Raw genomic sequence first — 19,227 nt, forward strand, 5'->3', positions numbered from 1 at the left:
CCGACTGTAACGGTTGCATTGAAACTGGGTTGAAATTATATAATATAAATTAAATTTTTAAACTTACTCTAGAACGGAACATTCAAGTAATTTCTCAGTCAATTTCTAATTGACTCAAAATCGATGGTGTTGGTGAGAGTCGAGTTTCCATCCTTTCATTAGAATGATAATTTTAGATCATGTGGTCAAATACTTGAGCTAGTCTAGCAAATCCAAGTTTTTTAATATTACTACGATAATGTAGTAAGTGTTTGGTTCAATTGATTTGAGAGAAAAAATTGATATATGTATTCTCATTCTGTAAAACTCTCATTATGTTTCTTAATCTTATTGATAGAGGATAGAAAGAGTAATAAAAATCATATTCTATATTTGCAATAACAATTTATGTGTCTGCAGTTATCATATTATGTACTTTCAATTTGTTTACATATATAAAAATTATTAATTATAGTTATCATGTTATGTGCTTTCAATTTATTTACATATATAAAAATTATTAATTATAATTTTTAGATTAGAATTCACAAACACTGGTCCATGGTATAAGTGTATAACAATAGGGAGAAACTGTACTAATGCTTTTGGTGTCACTCCTCTGGAGTACCCAAGTGAGTTAACATGACAAGATTTGATATTCCCTTAAATTAACGAATTACAAAACTAAACAACTCAACTTGATCTACCAAAACACACAACTTAATTAAAAGACATTATAAAAATTATTTAACAATTAAATACAGAAAATTGCACAACATCCACCGAGTACTTTCGTATGCCTCATGTTCAACAGTCAAATTTGGAGCTTAAATAATTATAATTTGGAATATATCTAGTTACTTAATTTCAAACCCTTTGTTAAATTTTTTTTTTAATATAATCAATATAATTACTCAATAAAAAAGATCAATTCCTTGAAGTTGAAAAGAACAAGGATTGAACCTGAGACTTCTTATCTTCTTCTTCTTCTCCTAAATATTGTTTACTGAACCTGAGAACAAGGATTGAACCGGAGACTTCTTATCTGGTATTACAAGCTGGCGCCTTTGGTGGAACTAAAACTCTCCTTTTGTGGTAATGTTAGCTTGATTCAACCGTACGAAGGAACTGAACAAATTTGGATCTAAACTCTGGAGGAATGCGGACTGGACGATAACTTTTGTTAAGCCACACTGCTACTCCACTGGCCTCCAGAATGGGCTGCCAACCAACATTACAGAGTTTCACAACACGCGATCTTTCGTTATAAGATATTCTACAATCTATGATGAGTTATGGAACCAAACCTCTTCGTTCGGAAGCTTGAAGATGAAGTGCTCGAAGAATAAACGAGCAGGTGACAAGTCAGATATCCGCACCTTCACAACAAACCTGTCTCCGCTCTGATGGGAAAAATGGTAAACCAAATAAGCTATCGTGAAGTGAATATACATATGGAGTAAGAAATTTTAGGCATGGAAGGAATGACAATTAATTCCCCGGTGATTTGAAGATGAAGGACGAACCCTTAAAGGTGCAATAAACTTAAGTGACAGCTCTGACAGCGCTAATGCATCACCAGTGCGTGCAACTTCATCTGCATTTACACCAATTCTTTCCAGAAGTTCATGCCGACCTGTGAAAATCTCTAAGAATAAGTTCTATGAATTTTGACAACAACCCAAAAGTTATTTATTTTCATCCAATTCATATAGGACCATGAGTTAACATCACTCAAAGAGAAGGCCAAAGAAAAAAGAGAAAACCAACAAGAACATCCACTAAAACCTATCACAGGGCATAGTGGTGCAATTAAAATTGCTCTTTATGTTTTGATTACACTCATTTGCGTGTTTGATGTCTCTTCATAAGAAATTAGGTTCATAACTTTAACCTTTCACATCTAACACAACATGGTTTGCTGAGCACCACAAAGTTGCTAGCTGCTGATACTGAGCTGTACAGTATTTCAATGACAGTGATATACATTAAATACGACCTTAAATGTAAGTACACTTGACTAGACGATTTTAGAGCAAATTTTTTACAAAACGAAACTGTTAGAAGCAAGGTTATGAGGCTACCTACTACTACAAGGTGACATTTTTAACTCAGAATGAATGCACTTTCAAAGATTGGATGCGGCTAGCTATGCGACAGACTATTTAACAAATTAATAATAACAGCACAAGTACAAATTCAGCAAAGTGAAATTTCATAATAAGTTGAATATAATAAGAACATCTTAAGTCTATACATGCTCTCAAAATAGGTATTGTTTATGGTAAGGCCCCAGGATCATGCAGTGACCGCTGACCAGTTCATCTATGGGCTTTTGCCTTATAGAAAAGTTATAAAATTTGGTTAGAATTTTGGATAAGGCAGTTGCTTTCATGGACCAAAGCCACGACTTCTTGTCAGAAGGAAAGACAAAGGCGCTACCAAAGTCATAATCTAAAATTTGGGACAAATCATAGCAAGAGTTAAAGAATTACAGTACTTGGAAATGCCAAGCTAATTACATACAGCAAGAATGAAAAGCGCAAACTGAGTCAAGAAAAACATTTACAATATTCACTCACAGAATAGGAATTGAGTTGATAGATATATAACAAAAATAGTACTAAATTGTAGCAATAAAAAGTACCCTAATTTCTTCTGTTGCTTAGTGTAAATGATTTAGCAGGAAATCCTCACCGTGCTGGCAATAACTCGCATAAACAGCATTGTTTACAACATTGTATTGATCCAATTCATAGTCCCGGACTTTGAGTTCAATTTCATGGAATCCACTCATTCTGCCAAACAACAATCATAATGCTGCTACATTGACATAGAAAATATAAACTCCGAAGAAATAATAGAATCCAGTGGAATCAAAGTTTCAGAATTCTCAAGATATTACGCTAATTTCTTAAGTAAAATTTCGAGAAAATCAATTCATGTACAAATAAATATAAAGTCATAAAGGAGAAGCAATGGTTTCGAATAAAACCAAATGTTTTGAGCAGGAGAATTTCAAAAAGAGTCAAACTATTGGGAAATTGAAGCACCTTTGGCCGCCTTTGAAGTCAAGCGGAAGAGCGGAGCAGCATCTAGCCGGAGTGGTCATTGACCGGAGCATCGGTGGCCGGAGCGGCGAACCATGAATGGCCGGAAAATTGATCAACCGGCCGTGAAGGGTGGGCCCAACAGGATTGGCACGTGAGGAGGAGGGTGGTGTGAAGTGCATAGAATGAGAGAGCAAGGACAGAGACATTGCTCCCCGGAGTGTAGTTCGGCGATCAGGAAAACGTCGGAGAAGTGAGGAGTAGATGGAAATTTCGATGAAAGGTTTGGGCATTTATTTGCTTAGACTTAGTTATTGGTGGTTTTTAGGTTTTGGACGTTAAGTTATGGGCGGAAATGGGTATAAAAATGTTAAGTGTACACATAATTTATATTCATAATGTATATAATTTATATTTATAATACACATACACATAAAATTACTATATAATGAACAAATATGAATTCTATGCATTATGAACATAAATTATGTTAAATGTTTATGTGTCTTCAGCTATATAATACATGAATTCAAGTTCATATTGCACAGAATTTATGTTCATTATATCATGTTTATGTGTATGTGTATTGATGGGGTGTGAACCCCGTGGGCTCGGTGCCCAAGAAGAAAAGAGATCAAGCCTAGAAGAAGAAGAGAAGTCCAAGAAAAAAATGGAGCAAGTCCAAAAATAGATATGGGCCAAACCGAGAGGTCGGCTCGACCCAGAAATCGACACGGGAATAAGGTCGACCTAAATTAGCCGTTAGCCCATATTAAACTCCTAATTATTACCCTTCAATTCCTAACCCCCCTAATTATCTACCCTTAAAGTCCTATTAAAACACATATTTACTTACCTCATCATATTAACCTACCATTTACTACCCATCAATATCATACTAAATGGTACTTTTTGGAGTAGCTAGACCCTTCAATTCCTAACCCCCTAATTATCTACCCTTAAAGTCCTATTAAAACACATATTTACTTACCTCATCATATTAACCTACCATTTACTACCCATCAATATCATACTAAATGGTCCAACAATACTTTTTGGAGTAACTAGCTGTAAAAAGGAGAAGAAGAGCACAACGAGGGGGACCACTCATTCATCCACATGGGAGGACTCTCCCAAACACTATTCCTACACACTAGAAGATCACATATCACTCTCCCACAACTACTCTCCCAAGAAGGCTTCATTCCACAATATACAAAGAAGACTCCACCACTCTTTCACGCATGAAGAAGACTCCACCACCATCCCACCAAGAAGCATACTCCATCTCTCGGTATCAAAGATTGCTTTATTCTTACACAATATTACATGTACAAAATAGCCATATACCATGTACCAATAGCTACAAGAATAGTGAAAGTCTTGGCTTGGCACCGCCCAAAAGGCCCGTGGTTTTCACATTTCGGTTTCCATGTACAAAAACATTGAGTTATATTTTTTCTACTTATTTTTCTATAAGCCACATTGTGAAAGGTGTATTCACCGATCAAGTTTGTATTGGACCAGGACCTCCCTGGGCCCAAAAATCCCTAAAACCAACATGTATTATAAACATAAATTCTGTGCATTATGAACATAAATTATCTGTATTATGAAGTTAAATTTTGTAAATTAGACCAAGGTCCACGATATAACAATTGATTTAAGGAGTATAATTTTTATCAAGTATTTAGGGGGTGTATTTTTTATTTTTTATTTTTTTGAAAACAAATAAATTCAATTAAATGAAGAAATCAAGAATAGAGTCAAGAGGCCCTAAAGAGGGATTCCTCCCAATACATCTAACTAGATCGAGCACCAACAACTTTTGCAAGCACATGGACAGACTGGTTCGCTGACAGTGGAATATAAACGAAAAAACACACGAATCAAAGTAATTACTTAATAAAAAAGATGAATTCCTTGAAGTTGAAAAGAACAAGGATTGAATCTAGTATTACGAGCGGGGGCCTTTGGTGGAACAAAAAAAAAAAAACTCTCCTTTTGTGATAATGTTAGCTTGATTCAACCTCACGAAGGAATTGAACAAATTTGGATCTAAACTCTGCAGGAATGCGGACTGGCCGATAACTTTTGTTAAGCCACACTACTACTCCTCTGGCCTCCAGAATGGGCTGCACCCAACCAACAAACATTACAGATCGAGTTTCACAATCTATGATGAGTACAGTTATGGAAACAAATTAAATTAAACCTCTTGGTTCGGAAGCTTGAAGATGAAGTGCTCGAAGGAAAACCGAGCAGCTGCAATGTCAGATATCCTCACCTTCACAACGAACCTGTCTCCGCTCTGATGGATGGGGAAATGGTAAACCAAATAAGCGATCGAGCTATATATCGTGAAGTGAAATTTTAATTTAGGTATATATGGAATTGAAGATGAAGGATATGATGATGAACCCTTAAAGGTGCAATAAACTTAAGTGACAGCTCCGACATTGCTAATGCATCACCCCTGCGCGCAACTTCATCTGCACTTACACCAATTCTTTCCATAAGTTCATTCTCACCATGCTGGCAATAACTCGCATAAACAGCATTGTTTACAACACTGTATTGATCCAATTCATAGTCCCGGACTTTGAGTTCAATTTCATGGAATCCACTCATTCTGCCAAAACACAACCAAATGTTTTTTTGTTGAGCAGGAGATCGAATTTCAACAAGTAGACTCTAACTATTGGGAAACTGAAGTACCTTAGGCCGCCTTTGGAGTCAAGCGGAAGTACAGAGCAGCATCTAGCCGGAGTGCTTATTGACCGGAGAATCGGTGGCCGGAGCGGCGATCCATGAATGGCCGGAAAATTGATCAACCGGCCGCGAAGGGTGGGCGCAATAGGATTGGCACGTGAGGAGGAGGAGGGTGGTGCGAAGTGCATAGAATGAGAGAGCAAGGACAGAGACATTGCTCCCCGGAGTATAGTTCGGCGATCAGGGAAACGTCGGAGAAGTGAGGAGTAGATGGAAACTTTGAAGAAAGGTTTGGGCATTTATATGCGGCAAATTAGGCTGTGCAAGTGCTACTGAACTATATCTTCATAATAATAAAGCTATATATTCATAATTTTTGAACTTCATATGCATAATTATTGAAATCTATATTCACAATTACAGAACTCTATGTTCATAATTATAGAACTATATGTTCATATTCCCAATTGTTGAACTATGTATTCACAAATCACAGAATTATATGCTCATAATTTGATAACTATACAGTTTAAAAATTATGAATCTACAGTACAGAAATTATGAATTTATAGTATAGATATTATGAATCTGCAATATAGAAATTATAAATATAATGTAAAGATTCACCCCACGAGATGGGCGTTTCACGAACGCGGACTGCAGAGATAATGGAGTTGTACTCCTCTCCAAGTTGTGTCAACACATACACGACCAAATCTTCATCAGTGACTGGACACTGAGCAAGAGCAAGGTCATCAGCGATAGCCCACATGTCAGTGAGGTACGCCGTAATGGACCGAGAACCTCTGGAGTTTGTGTTGAGCTTTGCCTTGAGGGAAATGATGCGTCCCTAATATGCACTAGCGTAACTGGCAATGAGACGTTGCCATGCATCGTGAGCTGTTTTGGCCGAGGAGATGACCGGCTGGATTGTGTCAGTACAGCTCCCCAGAAGTGCACTGACAATAGTTTGGTCTTGGCGATACCAAACGAAATGATTCGGGTTAGCGATGGTGTTCGCAGAATCGGTGAACTTGGTTGGTTCCTTGATGGAGCCGTCAACATATCCCAGGAGATCAAGTCCAACAAGAGTAGCGTGGACTTGCCGGCACCATACTGGGAAATTCGCTGGTGTGAGTTTGATAGGGAAGTGTGTAGTAGCGTGAAGTTGGATGACTTCAATGGTGGCCGGAGCAGTAGTTTGGGTGGTGCAGTGGACGCTATTGAGTAGGAAGGAAGCAAGGGAGGGAGAAAAAAATAGTTTCTTTCGTAGAAGATTTTAGGCTCTGGATACCATGTAAAGATTATGAACAAGTGATTTATTAATGAAACCACAGTCAGCTATAAATAGCTCTACAAATGAGAAAAGATAGCTATCAGTTACAACAACTAGCCTAATAACTATTATACAGAAGCTAGAGTAGGACTAAATATAATAACATAAGATATCAGCCACACATATCTTTAATATATACTGTATAGAAATTATGAATCTACTGTATTTAACTTATGAATCTACGATTAAAAATTATGAATTGAACCGTGCGCACTTTACATGGTACAGAAGGTTGCATAGAATAACGTTCCTTTATATGCTTAGTGATTTTTAGGCTTTGGGCGTTAGGTTATGGGCGAAAATGGGAAGAAAAATGTTAGGTGTACTCCATGGAGTACAATTTCCATCAAGTATTTAATTTTAATTCGATGAACTGACAAAGAAAAAGTAATGAACAAAAAATATAGTTCATTTCTCTATTAATCAATCAACGCGGAGTTTTTTGTACTTTTAATCCAACAAGTATAGTATCACTAACAACTTTGATTCACGATTTTTATGGACTAATTGTCGTACACAACTATAGTTAAGGGACCTAAATTATCGAAATTAAAAGTATAAGACTAATTATAAAAAATCAATATAGTCGAAGGACCAATACTGATAAAATATTACTGTGCGCAAAAATAAAGGAAAGACATATTATGTAATAATTACAATTATAACAATAATAACAATAACAAAAAATAAAAATGCTGCAAAGAGAAAGGTAAAAGGATTTTTAAAGAAAGGAAGGTAATAAAAATGATAAAAGGAAGTTGGAGCAGCGGGCAGGATTCAAGATGAAACACTATAGACATGCATTTTTACCGTTTCTTCATGGAGTTTTTTCAAATCAATCGTAAATTTTTTAAAAAAATTCTTAACTAACTAAGATAAAAATTAAATATTGAGCCTTTTAAAATTTGAGGTCATGTACTATTAGGCAACTTACACAGCCTAAAATCTGACCCTGCGTGCCTGGCTCGTACGTGACCTACAAGATAGAAACTACTCCGTATTTATTTATGAAAAATAATATATATAGTTGTGTACCCTCCTCTACAAGATAGAAATTACTCCGTATTTATTTATGAAAAAATAATAATGTGTAGTTGTGTACTATCTTTCACCATTCTCAATTGTTACTTCTATTTTCATAATCATAAATAAATACGGAGTGATTTCTACACAGTAGTTTACAATGCCATGGCCATCAAGTTATTATGCAAATTCATTAACTAATTTCAAATCACCAAATCATTACTATAAATTCATTATTATAAACTAAAATTATTATAACTTTCAAAATGTCATATTACTACAAGTTCATGGACACAAATTTTGAAATAATACATTGAGAATATATCTAAAAACAGAATAAGTCTCAATTAAAATTATATATCTATATATATTTTTAGTGCTAATCATTTTATACATTGTGTTAATCAAAATCGTTATATCCTCAATTCCCAATCCAAATGCATAAACCCATAAACCAAACACTACTAGAAATTATAGAATTTCGGACCACCTGAAATTATTCTTAAATCAATTCAAAAGCAAAAAGTTGTCGGAAATAGCAACAAAACTTTTTCCAGATACCAAAAGTGGTCGTTACAAAACTTTCGACTTGATTTAAGATCATTTTCAGGTGGTTAGAAATTCTATAATTTTCAGTACTAAACATACCCATTAAATTAAATTAAATTGTATAAGAACACGATGCAAAACTACTTCACATGCAGACAATCATCTACAGATGTAGACAGACGTTAGACGTACATAACTAGTTAGCAGCAAGCAAGAAAAAGGACAGCCGATAACAATGAAGTTTATGGCATCCTCAATCTGCTTTCAAGGCCACACTTTGGACCGCAATCTCATCCACGGCTTCCACAACTGAAACTGGGATAGAATCCCACCACTCCTTGAGCCGCCTGTTCCCCCCCTCCTTCTCAGTCTGCTTTCCTTTTCCCTTCTTTGAGCATGCTAAAAACCCAGACAATACACCCCCCATCAGGATAAACTTGAATGGAATCACCGCCACCACCGCCGCAACGCCGATCATGCCCGCCATCACCATCTTCGAATGCTGCAATATAATAACCATTCAAAATATTAACCACCCTGTGACGAGGGAAACAAGCTGTAGTCACTATTTGAAAGTCAGTGTACACTGAATAAATCCTGTCTTGTAACTTTAAGAAACAGACTATAGAAAAGTGAACTAGCTTACGTTATCCATAACTGGCTGGTTCAAACCCTGTCTTTGTGACTATAGTAAGTTGGAATAGTTTGTTTAGTTACCTTGGGAGCTTTTGAGATAAATAGTGACCAAAGTTTGAGAATTGTGACATTCAAACGTTGGACTATGTCATATGCAGTTCTTAGCCCCTGTTGAGCTGACACTATGCTCTCCACCGTCGTTTTATCAGATCCGGTGAAGATAACTATCTTGTTGTATGTATTCGCTATCCCTAATTGTCTCGCCCTCACCATTGTAGCAACCATCCACAATAACAAGGCTGCAATGGCCTTGCCAACCCACTCCCTGCATTTTCCACTCGATTTATATTGTAAATATAATGAGGATGAAGGTAAGTTAGAGCAAATTCAGAAGACTTACTTGTAAATGACTAGAAGAGTTATCAGGAGAACAATTGAAGTGGTTAGTGGCCTTTCCCATGTCAAAATCTCTTGGAAATGAGGCACTAATCCTCCAAATGGCTTCAGGAGACCCTGCAGCCAGTGATATACAAGTCACTATCTGAAAGTGTGCATTTGGTAAATCCCGTTTTGTGACCATAGCCAGCAAAGAACTACAAGGAGGTAAATCATCCTAGATTATTTATATCTGATTGGCTCAAATTAAGAAGACCAATAGGCCACTACAACTGGAAGTGGAACTTGGAATCTTGTGATTACCAAGCCAATAACCTGATCGACTAGTGTTGCCCCCCGAGCATAGCACTTACCATAAGAACCTGGATGTTGTTGGCAATCCCTTCTTCCCTCACTTCCTCGACGGTAGCTTGAGCCACGTTTATTTCGTTGTCTTGCTTCCTTGCTTCATCAATGGCGTTCTCCAGGGACGACGTGTTTTTAGCTTGAACTACTGCAGGGTTGCCCTCGGGGCTGATTTCCTTTACTTGTGTAGAGGGCATGGACAATTGGCCGGAGACATTCAAGCTCCTCAAGATTGAGCTTGCACTACACAGATGCACAACGTCGGCCCTCTTCAAACTCTCGGCAAGCTCTTCGAGTACATAATCCCCTTTTGGCAACTCATCTAGCAACTCGAAGATTAAGAAGCCCTTGGGAGCAGGGGGCGAAATCCTAAGCATTTCTCTAGCGGCATGAAGCCTTACGATTCCTAGTATCGTCCTCGCATGCATTTCCCACGATTCTATTGGCAATCTGACCTCGAAACTCCGCAAGAATCTATGCAACAGCATGACCTCCCTGATAAGAGCCAGCCAGTGGTCACGTCTCGTGGCGCTCGCCATTTCTGGAAACTCTAGGACAACACTTTCTTGCCTACAGTATAGCCAAATCCAAGTCATCATATTCCAAAACAAACTCGATCTCATGAACTCTCGCCTGCAACACCAAAGCATTTATAACTTACAGTTCAGAAGATTCAAGCACTATAGCCTTGTCAAAAATGGGGGAACCCCACGGACCCGTGGCATCTGGTTTTACAGTCTGCTCGATATCCTTCGAAAGGTCAAGCCTAAGAGCATCCTCGTAAGACAGGACCCCAGATGCCTCAAAGTAGAGAGCATAGTTTGTTAATGTCAACCTACCTAGAAACCATAGCATCACGAAAATACATCACTCCATACACTAGATAACACAAATTAATAATACAGACCGTCTCGTTTCAACTAAAAGCCTGATAGTAAAAACATGTAAAATGAGAAGATGAAAGAGATACCAGGCCAACTTGTGCCTCGAATATGGCGCACGACTCTTTGCGAGGTTGCAGTTCCTTCGACATGTAGTATAAACTCATCATCTCCGAGTTCAACCCCTGTTGGTGTGGACTGCTTCTGCAAATGCCTTATGCATCTGAAGAAAACAGTAGAAAAAAAGCATTAATATTCTACAGTGGAAATGTTAAGTTTAACTGGGATAAATTTCGATAGTAGTAACAATAGAAGCAGTTTTTGAATACTTACTTGTCAATCTGGTTCAAGAACATATTATATGCAGGATAGTGGAGTCTATTGGCAGAAGTAGCAGTAAGAGTCTCAAAAGTGAAGTGTGCATTAACAACATCAGCTATCACTGGTACAAGTGTCGCCAGCCACACAAATCCATCTTCCCCAACATTTTGCTCATTATCAACCTGCCAACATTCTCAAAACCATTCATTCAGAAAGAACAATTGTGGAAATTGGAATGAAGGAAAATGAATCAGAGCAACAACAGATGTAGCAGTAGGGCAAATCCAGCCAAGTTAGTCAAGTTGTTGACTCCTAGCGAGAACAGCCTATTGACCTTCTTGGTTTTGTGAGCCGATCAGCTATGGACAACCTAATTTGGTTTACCTCCTTGTAGTCCTTGCTGGCTAGGATCACGTTTGTGAGCCAGTCAGCTGTAAACAACTTAATCTGGTTTACCTCCTTGTCCTTGCCGCCGAGGGCCACGTTTGCCTGCTAGGGCCAGATTTGTGAACCGATCAGCTATGAACAACTCCTTATCTTTGACTGCTAAGGCTACGTTGTGAACCAATCAACTATGGACAACCTAATTTAGTTTAGGTTTAGGTCTTTGTGATCCTTTACCGGCTAAGACTACAAGATGGGTCAGGCTAAGACCACAAGATTGCTTACAAGGAGTGGCATGATATCTGAATAGAACAAAGGGATGTCATCTTGTTGTTGATCAGTGGACTTTATAGCCACTTCTTTGTCTTCCTTTTCTTTTCCTGCACATTCCTGTACGTTCACACAAACAATATTTAAACTATCCTATTACCTAATAATAACTATATGGGAAAGGAAATTAAAAGGAATGAATCAGAAGAGTTAGCGTTTACGTTATATGATTGTTCATCTGCAGAGGTAGGCATCTCCCAAGCAAGCATCATATCAAAGGTGAAACGGCTGAAGAAAGCATCAAGAACAGCAGCATGTGGATGACTGAACATCCTGGCCACAGCCTTTGAACACGAAAACTCCACCAACTTCCTTGAGTATCCCTTCTTGTAATAGTCCGGTTCCCATCCTATCTCCAACTCATTCACTAGTTCCTCCACAGATATATCTAGCGTCCTAACATAAACACTCCCCAACCCGAACTTTATATGAGAAGTCAATTAAACCTTTAAATTTTTAAAAGTATTTGTAATTTCCAAGCATAAGAAAAAACAGTATGTGTCAGGTAATAGCAGATCGTTAAAGTTCCAGATTGAGCTACATGTAATAACAGGTCGTTAAGGTTCTAGGGATAAAGAGAAGGGGGGAGGGATGATTACCGGGCGCATTGGCGGACGACGTGGTTGGCAGTGGAAGAAAGGTGCTTTATCTCCATCTCCATTAATGGGTATCTACATGTAATATATTGTATATATGTTGTAATAATATAATGTGTGTGTTAGTATTGAGGTGTGGGATGGATATGGAGGGAGACATTATCCAATTAACCGCCGAGGAATAATTAGAAGAAGTTACGCCACGGTGTGCATGCGGTGTATTCGTATCCCACAGACACGTGCTTCCCATGCAGCGTTGGAAAACATGAGGTATAGTTATAGACTTATGGCACACACCATAAAACATTCTCATTTGTGGCTGCTGGGATTCGAGCCCAGGTCTCCACGGCCACAACGTGGAATTCTTACCACTAAACTACAGCCACTTTATTGGTGGGTTTTAGTTATATTAGAATAGGAAGAAGGTTTAGATTTATCTACAAGGTTTGAATTTTTGTCAGAAAATAATAATAATACGGAGTAATATAATAAGGAAAATGTTAAATGGATTCCGAGAGACTAAAACCCCTCCCATGTGTCTTGATTTTATTGAAGGAGGATGAAAAAGGAAAGTAATAAAAATTATGACTCAAAATTTTTTGAATGAATCAAAAGGTGACATGTAAGTAAGGAGTAAAAAATGAAATGTAATGCTAGAGTATGTATAGTATTATTCGAAAGAGAGACACATTTCCAACACTTGCTTGGTGCATTCTCTTCACGTGCTCGCTAGGCACATGAGAATAGTCATCAACTAGTGGTCTTTTTTTTTTTTTTTTTTTGGCTATTTATTTATTTATTTTGAGATAATATCAGGAGTAAATATGATATTCTAATTTTATAAAAGTAAAATATCAATTTTAGGTTAGAAAAGATAAAGATAATTGTGTTCCAAAAGTATCTATTTTTCTTCCCATTACTATGGAATTGAAAATATTCGGGGGAGACATAAGATTCTAATTCCGTGAAAATGAGGAAATTGGAATTGCAGTTCACTCCAACCGAATGAAGAAATTTACTTGCCTTCGGAATTGGGTGGGGGTGAAATTCTAATTCTCTCCAATCAAATAGGTTGTAATATTTTGTTTTATATTAGGAATATATTTTTTTTACCCCTCTTAGTGTTTTTTATCCTAATTTTATTACGATGTGACTTATAATCATTGAGTGTACATGAATTGATTGATCACACCAACTTGGGTCAAAGTATCTATGAGGTCCCTGTATTATAACGTTTTGTTCAATTTAGTCCTTATACCTTTATTTTGTTCAATTTAGTCATTGTACTTTAAAAAATGGTGTAATTAAGGACAATAGTTAATGGTGTTAATATTACGGCTAACTTAGCTAGGTTACGTGGCGCTGACAATATTTATATTCTTACTCATATATTTCTTTATAAATATTTAAAATTAGTTATTTTTACCACCAATATATTAAATTAGTATGTCTAAAATAAATAATTGAAACCATGTTTTTAATGAGATTTGGACAATTGTCCTTAGTTTCACCACTTTTTAAAGTAGAGGGACTAAATTGAACAGAATAAAGGTACAAGGACTAAATTGAACAAAACACTATAGTACAAGGACTTTATAGATACTTTGATCCACCAACTTGTAATCAAATACTAAAAATATTCAATCAAATAGTGTCACACGTCATGAGGGAAAGTTAGGGAGAAAAATTTTAAAGAGTTCTACTACATGTATTTTCAAATTCTACTCCCTCACTTTTACTTTATGATGTGGTAAATAATGATATGATATTTTCATCATGGGGTCCCAAGAAAAATGTCTACATCAATAATTTGTGAGAGAAAGTAGAAGTTGGGAATAAAAAGTGGAAGTCTATGTAGTATTTTTTAAATTTAAAAAGATGAGTTGCATTAAGAACACACCTTTAAGTAAGCTTTCTCGTAAATTTAAAAAAAAAAAATAGTTATAATAAATTATTGATTTGGAAAAATCACTCCGGAATAAAAATAAAACAGGCTAAATTAATTGTAACACGACAGCTGCCCGAAGATTGGGCTGAACTTTAAAGAATAAAGACAATCTTCAAGAAAGCCCATGATTCCATGTTCAACGTTGGAGCTACTTTTTTACCACAAATTGATTATATTTATAATTTCATGCATTTTACGAGTTTTTTTTTTCTAATTTCATATTTACTATTTGTTGCATAAGTAATAATAGTAAAATATTATTATTATTTACATTTTACAAACAATAATATCTTTCGTACTCAAATTTCAGTTGGACTCATTATAAAAGAACGTTTTTAACGCCTATTACTTTATTCACAAGGTTCAAACCTAAAATTTTACTTAAGAACTTTCAAAAAATGGAATTCTTTATATATTCATTGAATTGGATACTATAATAATGCTTATTTTAGGATTTTATTCTTGACACAATTATTACCACAATTGATTATAAGTTTGAAGCCGAAACTTAGAAGCCTCCCATCAAATTGCAATATATACTTCAATTGGTCTATATCCCCAATTGACTATGAATGTATGAAAAGAGAGTTTTAAATATAAATTCGACAAATCCAAGTATCTTTTGCAATATTAAATGAAGATAATGTGCGACCGAGTCGACCGAAAGGATGTTGGCAAGAATCAAACTTGTGACATTCTGATATAAGAATTATACTTCACTCACTCAAACACTCATTCTGGAATCTAGAGTTTCAATGTTAGTTTTTGTCAAGTGTCTTATTACAAAGCTTATGTGCGATGGGTTCGGTCGAGATGGTGTTGATAAGAATCAAATTACTGACGTTCTGGTACGAGAGTCATGCTCAACTCACTCGCCACTTAATAGAAACCAACATACATGGGATACAATAAGAGTCCATAATGGGCTCTTCACAAGGCTCATCACTACATTCTTAAAGTATCATTGGTGGAAGGAACAAGAAAGGTCAATAAGAAGTCCATTTGATAAAGAAAAGAATTATAGTGGCCCAATGACAAGGTTCAAGTCCAAACAATTAATACAATTCTTCCTTGGTTATGTTCAAAGATGGTGGAAATTCATGTTAAGCCAAATTGCAAAAGATGAAGAAGAACTCAAAGCTTTTTATAATTGTTTAAGTGTTGATTTTGGTGATTAACTTAGGCCCAAATCAACCCTATTATTTTGGATCATCATTAGTTAAAGTGTTTGGCAATAGTTATGCTGTGCAACCGTGTGCACCATGCATTGTGCACACGGTTGCAAAACGACATCGTTTTGACTAAAAAACGCGCGTCTCATTTAAAAAAAATTCAGTTTCAATTCCCCTCAACAACATTATTGTGGATATATAGTTATGAATTATTGTGGATATATAGTTATGAATTTGTGGATATATAGTTATGAATTTATGGATATTTAGTTTATTCATTGTGGATATTTAGTTCATTCATTGTGGATATTTAGTTAATTCATTGTGGATATTTAGTTCATTCATTCTGGATTTTGTGTTATTCATTCACTGTGGATATATAGTTATAAATTTGTGGATATATAGTTATGAATTTGTGGATATATAATTCAAATTATGCACAAAAAAATGTTATTGCCGGGAATCGAACTTGATTTTTTTTTTTAAAGTGGGACGCGCGTTTTTAGTCAAAACGACGTCGTTTTTGTAATCGTGTGCACCATACATGGTGCACACGGTTGCACAGCATAATTTGCGAGTGTTTGGCATGAGAAAGAAAACACTAGTTTGTATTTAGAAAAGGATTCCTTAAATCACTTTCTAAATAAGACTATCTTTACTTGCTTTCTAGATTAGGTTTAAGACTTTTTTTTCCCATTGTATTTAAGACTACAATGTTGCGCCTCTACCTATAAATAGGGCAGTGCCATAGCAGATTTAAACAACTTTTCTTTCAATAAAACTCTTAAGTCTTTCTTTACACTTGTGTAAAAAACATTATTGCTAATTGTGGACTCAATTAGTGACTAGCTCGTGGACTCATTCTTGAATGGAAGGAAACTATATCCGACTCTAATTGATTGAAGATTACATCATCGAAGTACTTGAAGCTGTAATAGGATTCTTCGTAAGTCTTTGAAAAAGAATGTTGTTATCTAAATTTGAAGAAAACATCGATCGTCATTTTCTTTAATTTTTTATTTTTATTTTTTTGTCAACTAGGCCATACATTTTTACATATAACATCACAATATAACATGTCTCTTGTTTTACCTATATAAGAAATTGTTACAATATTATCACACATAAAATATGGCCTACTAAAATTAAGAAAGGATAACATGTGCCAAAATTTTTACTTGGAATATTGTAAAAAATCCTTACATATATTCATGCTAGTTTCTAGAGAAAAAGAAAGTAGAGGTTGTTGATCGCAGGGCCGGATTTTAGGCTGTGCAAGCTGGGCTACCGCACAGGGCCCCCAATTTTAGAGGGGCCCCAAATTTTAGAGGTTCAATATTTAATTTTTACCTAGCTAGTTTAAAAATAAAAATTAAAAAGTTTTCAATTAAACTTTAAAGGTTTCATGAAGAGATGGTAAGAATGTGTATTTATTGTATTTTAACTTGGAGGTCAAAGGTTCGAAACTTGCATGTATTAGTTTTAAAAATTATGATTTTGGTAGGGCCACATTTATTTACTAGAACAGGGCCACCAAAACTTAAAATACGGCCCTGGTTGATCGTGTCAATAGCTGACGGCTCATCCACACTTTATTAGAGAATCCATCATCATGTGCCTTTACAATCCATCTTTCACTTCTCCATACATCATCTCAACTATAGTAAATGCTATACCTCTTTGCTTTCATGCATTGCATTTTTTCCATAAATATATTCATACAATTATGCTTATCCATGTATTCTTTAGAGGAGAAATCATCATTTTGATCCTTCAATTATTTTTTTTTCAATTATTAATATAGTCTCTAGTTTTCAAATTTAACAAATATGATTTTCGAATTATTTAAAAAATTTTCAATTAAACGTTCCGATGATCAAATTGAAGAAATTTTAAAAATGAAAAAATCAGCATTTTGGTCATTCAGAAGTGTTTAATAGACGAAATTTTAAACAATTCAATGATCAAATTAATTGAAATTGAAAACTAGAGACTACATTGACAATTGAAAAATAATTGAAGGACCAAAATAATGATTTTTCTTTTTAAAATTATAAATTTATTATGATAATAACTTTTAAATAAATCACTATATTTTTATACATAAAAAATTTGAAAAAAAAAAATGAAATATAACACCACAAACACTTATGAGAAACTTCTCTCTTACAAATTACAATTAGATCAAGAGATTATTGATTTTTAACTTTCAAATATTTATATATGTAGAATGCAATGTAATATTATACATTGTATTATTGTTTCATTTAGTACATATATGCTTTCAATGATTGACGAGAAAATGACACGTTATATGTGTTTTTTTTTATGTCATTGATTACTTCGATTTTATTCTTTATTGTTTTACTAATATTTTTTTTAGTACTATTGTTTTATTAAGATTTAAGATAAGACTAGTCTTTATCATTTTGAGTAAACAAAATGTTGATTTGACAACAAATTCACATCTCATTAAATTAAAGTATGCATGGTGTATGGATAAGGTAAACAAGAAATTATACAAATGAAGTTATGCAAACCGTGAATTGAATTTAAAATCGAGTGACGTTGAATGACACGATCTCACATCAAGTCATCAACTTTATTTTAAATGATAATGAGAGGAATTTTAGTTTGGATATATTTTGAATTGAATTTAGAAATATTTAATGCAAGCTCTATATATGACTGCATATATTTCTTTTTAAATTGCAATACTTACCCACCTTTGACTGTGGCCAAGACCATAAGAACAAATTTCTCATTGATATACTGAAAAAGACTTAAAAAATAATTTGTTTAAAGCGATATGATATGTTTAAATTTAAATTTCTTTTATAATAATTTTTTGTGAAACCGATATAGAATTTGTATTAGTGGAAGTGTAAAAATGAATGTAGATTAATTTGTGGAATTAGTTGGTGAAAAGGGTATATTGTATATATAGTTGTTGGAGAGCATTTGGGAAATTCATTTGCTGCCTAAATCCCAAAAAGTTAGTTATGTTACCGACTTTATCTTTAGCGGATCTAATACTTTTTCTTGTTCTTCCCTTTTCATTTTCTTTTACCCCCTTCCCCCTATATATTATTTTTAATTAAAAAAACTTCCATTTTTATTTATTTATTTATTACAATTAATACAACTACCGACTTTATTTTTTTATTAATAAATTCTCTAAGATAAATAATATCATCAAAGAGGACTTAATTACATTTTTAATCTTAAATTTATAAGTGTCAGTCTACTTTTAATTTTTTTATTAGAATATCCACATTTGGTCCTAGTATTATTGTCACATAATCATTTTTAGTCCTCCATAAACAAAATCATTGAAATAAAGAAATTTTGATTTTTTTTTATATACAAAGTAAGTTGACCCGTTATATTTTTTTTTTATGTTTATTTTTTTAAAAAAAATCCCCTAACTGAAGACATGACAGAGATGCATGTGCTTGTATTTAATTGTATTTAAATTATTTTGTTGATAAAGGATTAAAAATTATCATGCCATAATAATAGTAGGAACAAAAGTGAATGATCTGATAAAATGACTTGACTTAAAAGTA

The 19,227-nt window shown here is 34.7% G+C and overlaps 3 protein-coding genes and 1 non-coding gene across 6 annotated transcripts; all 4 read right to left on the reverse strand.

Moving 5' to 3' along the window:
* Positions 1-683: 683 nt before the first annotated feature.
* LOC109156882 (acyl-acyl carrier protein thioesterase ATL3, chloroplastic-like) lies at positions 684-3,374 on the reverse strand. 3 transcript variants are annotated; one of them, XR_002050126.1, is made up of 6 exons: positions 3,033-3,374; positions 2,677-2,777; positions 1,506-1,615; positions 1,287-1,382; positions 1,011-1,200; positions 684-942 (listed from the first exon to the last, which is right to left on the reverse strand). XR_002050126.1 is itself a non-coding variant. In XM_019304761.1 (6 exons), exons 1-5 carry the CDS (start codon positions 3,320-3,322, stop codon positions 1,081-1,083), a joined length of 717 nt encoding a protein of 238 aa, XP_019160306.1. In that variant the 5' UTR covers positions 3,323-3,374; the 3' UTR covers positions 684-959; positions 1,045-1,080. The 3 variants fall into 3 exon arrangements, 2 of the variants coding, with proteins under 2 accessions (XP_019160306.1, XP_019160305.1); XM_019304761.1 differs by having other exon boundaries at positions 684-959; positions 1,045-1,200; XM_019304760.1 differs by having other exon boundaries at positions 684-1,200.
* Positions 3,375-4,804: 1,430 nt separating this feature from the next.
* Positions 4,805-6,000, reverse strand: LOC109156883 (acyl-acyl carrier protein thioesterase ATL3, chloroplastic-like). Its single transcript, XM_019304762.1, has 4 exons — positions 5,748-6,000; positions 5,451-5,661; positions 5,245-5,340; positions 4,805-5,164 (listed from the first exon to the last, which is right to left on the reverse strand). Exons 1-4 carry the CDS (start codon positions 5,954-5,956, stop codon positions 5,045-5,047), a joined length of 636 nt encoding a protein of 211 aa, XP_019160307.1. The 5' UTR covers positions 5,957-6,000; the 3' UTR covers positions 4,805-5,044.
* A 2,707-nt stretch (positions 6,001-8,707) lies between these two features.
* Positions 8,708-12,649, reverse strand: LOC109156879. Its single transcript, XM_019304757.1, has 10 exons — positions 12,542-12,649; positions 12,104-12,338; positions 11,898-12,002; positions 11,241-11,410; positions 10,997-11,130; positions 10,688-10,865; positions 10,035-10,596; positions 9,686-9,798; positions 9,367-9,610; positions 8,708-9,151 (listed from the first exon to the last, which is right to left on the reverse strand). The coding sequence occupies exons 1-10, from the start codon at positions 12,601-12,603 to the stop codon at positions 8,903-8,905; spliced, it is 2,052 nt and encodes a 683-aa protein (XP_019160302.1). The 5' UTR covers positions 12,604-12,649; the 3' UTR covers positions 8,708-8,902.
* A 203-nt stretch (positions 12,650-12,852) lies between these two features.
* Positions 12,853-12,924, reverse strand: TRNAH-GUG. Its single transcript has one exon. It is a non-coding gene; the product is annotated as a tRNA-His (tRNA).
* Positions 12,925-19,227: the final 6,303 nt, after the last annotated feature.

Source organism: Ipomoea nil, unplaced genomic scaffold (genome assembly GCF_001879475.1).
Source record: "Ipomoea nil cultivar Tokyo-kokei standard unplaced genomic scaffold, Asagao_1.1 scaffold2759, whole genome shotgun sequence".
In the NCBI taxonomy this organism is placed as follows: domain Eukaryota; kingdom Viridiplantae; phylum Streptophyta; class Magnoliopsida; order Solanales; family Convolvulaceae; genus Ipomoea; species Ipomoea nil.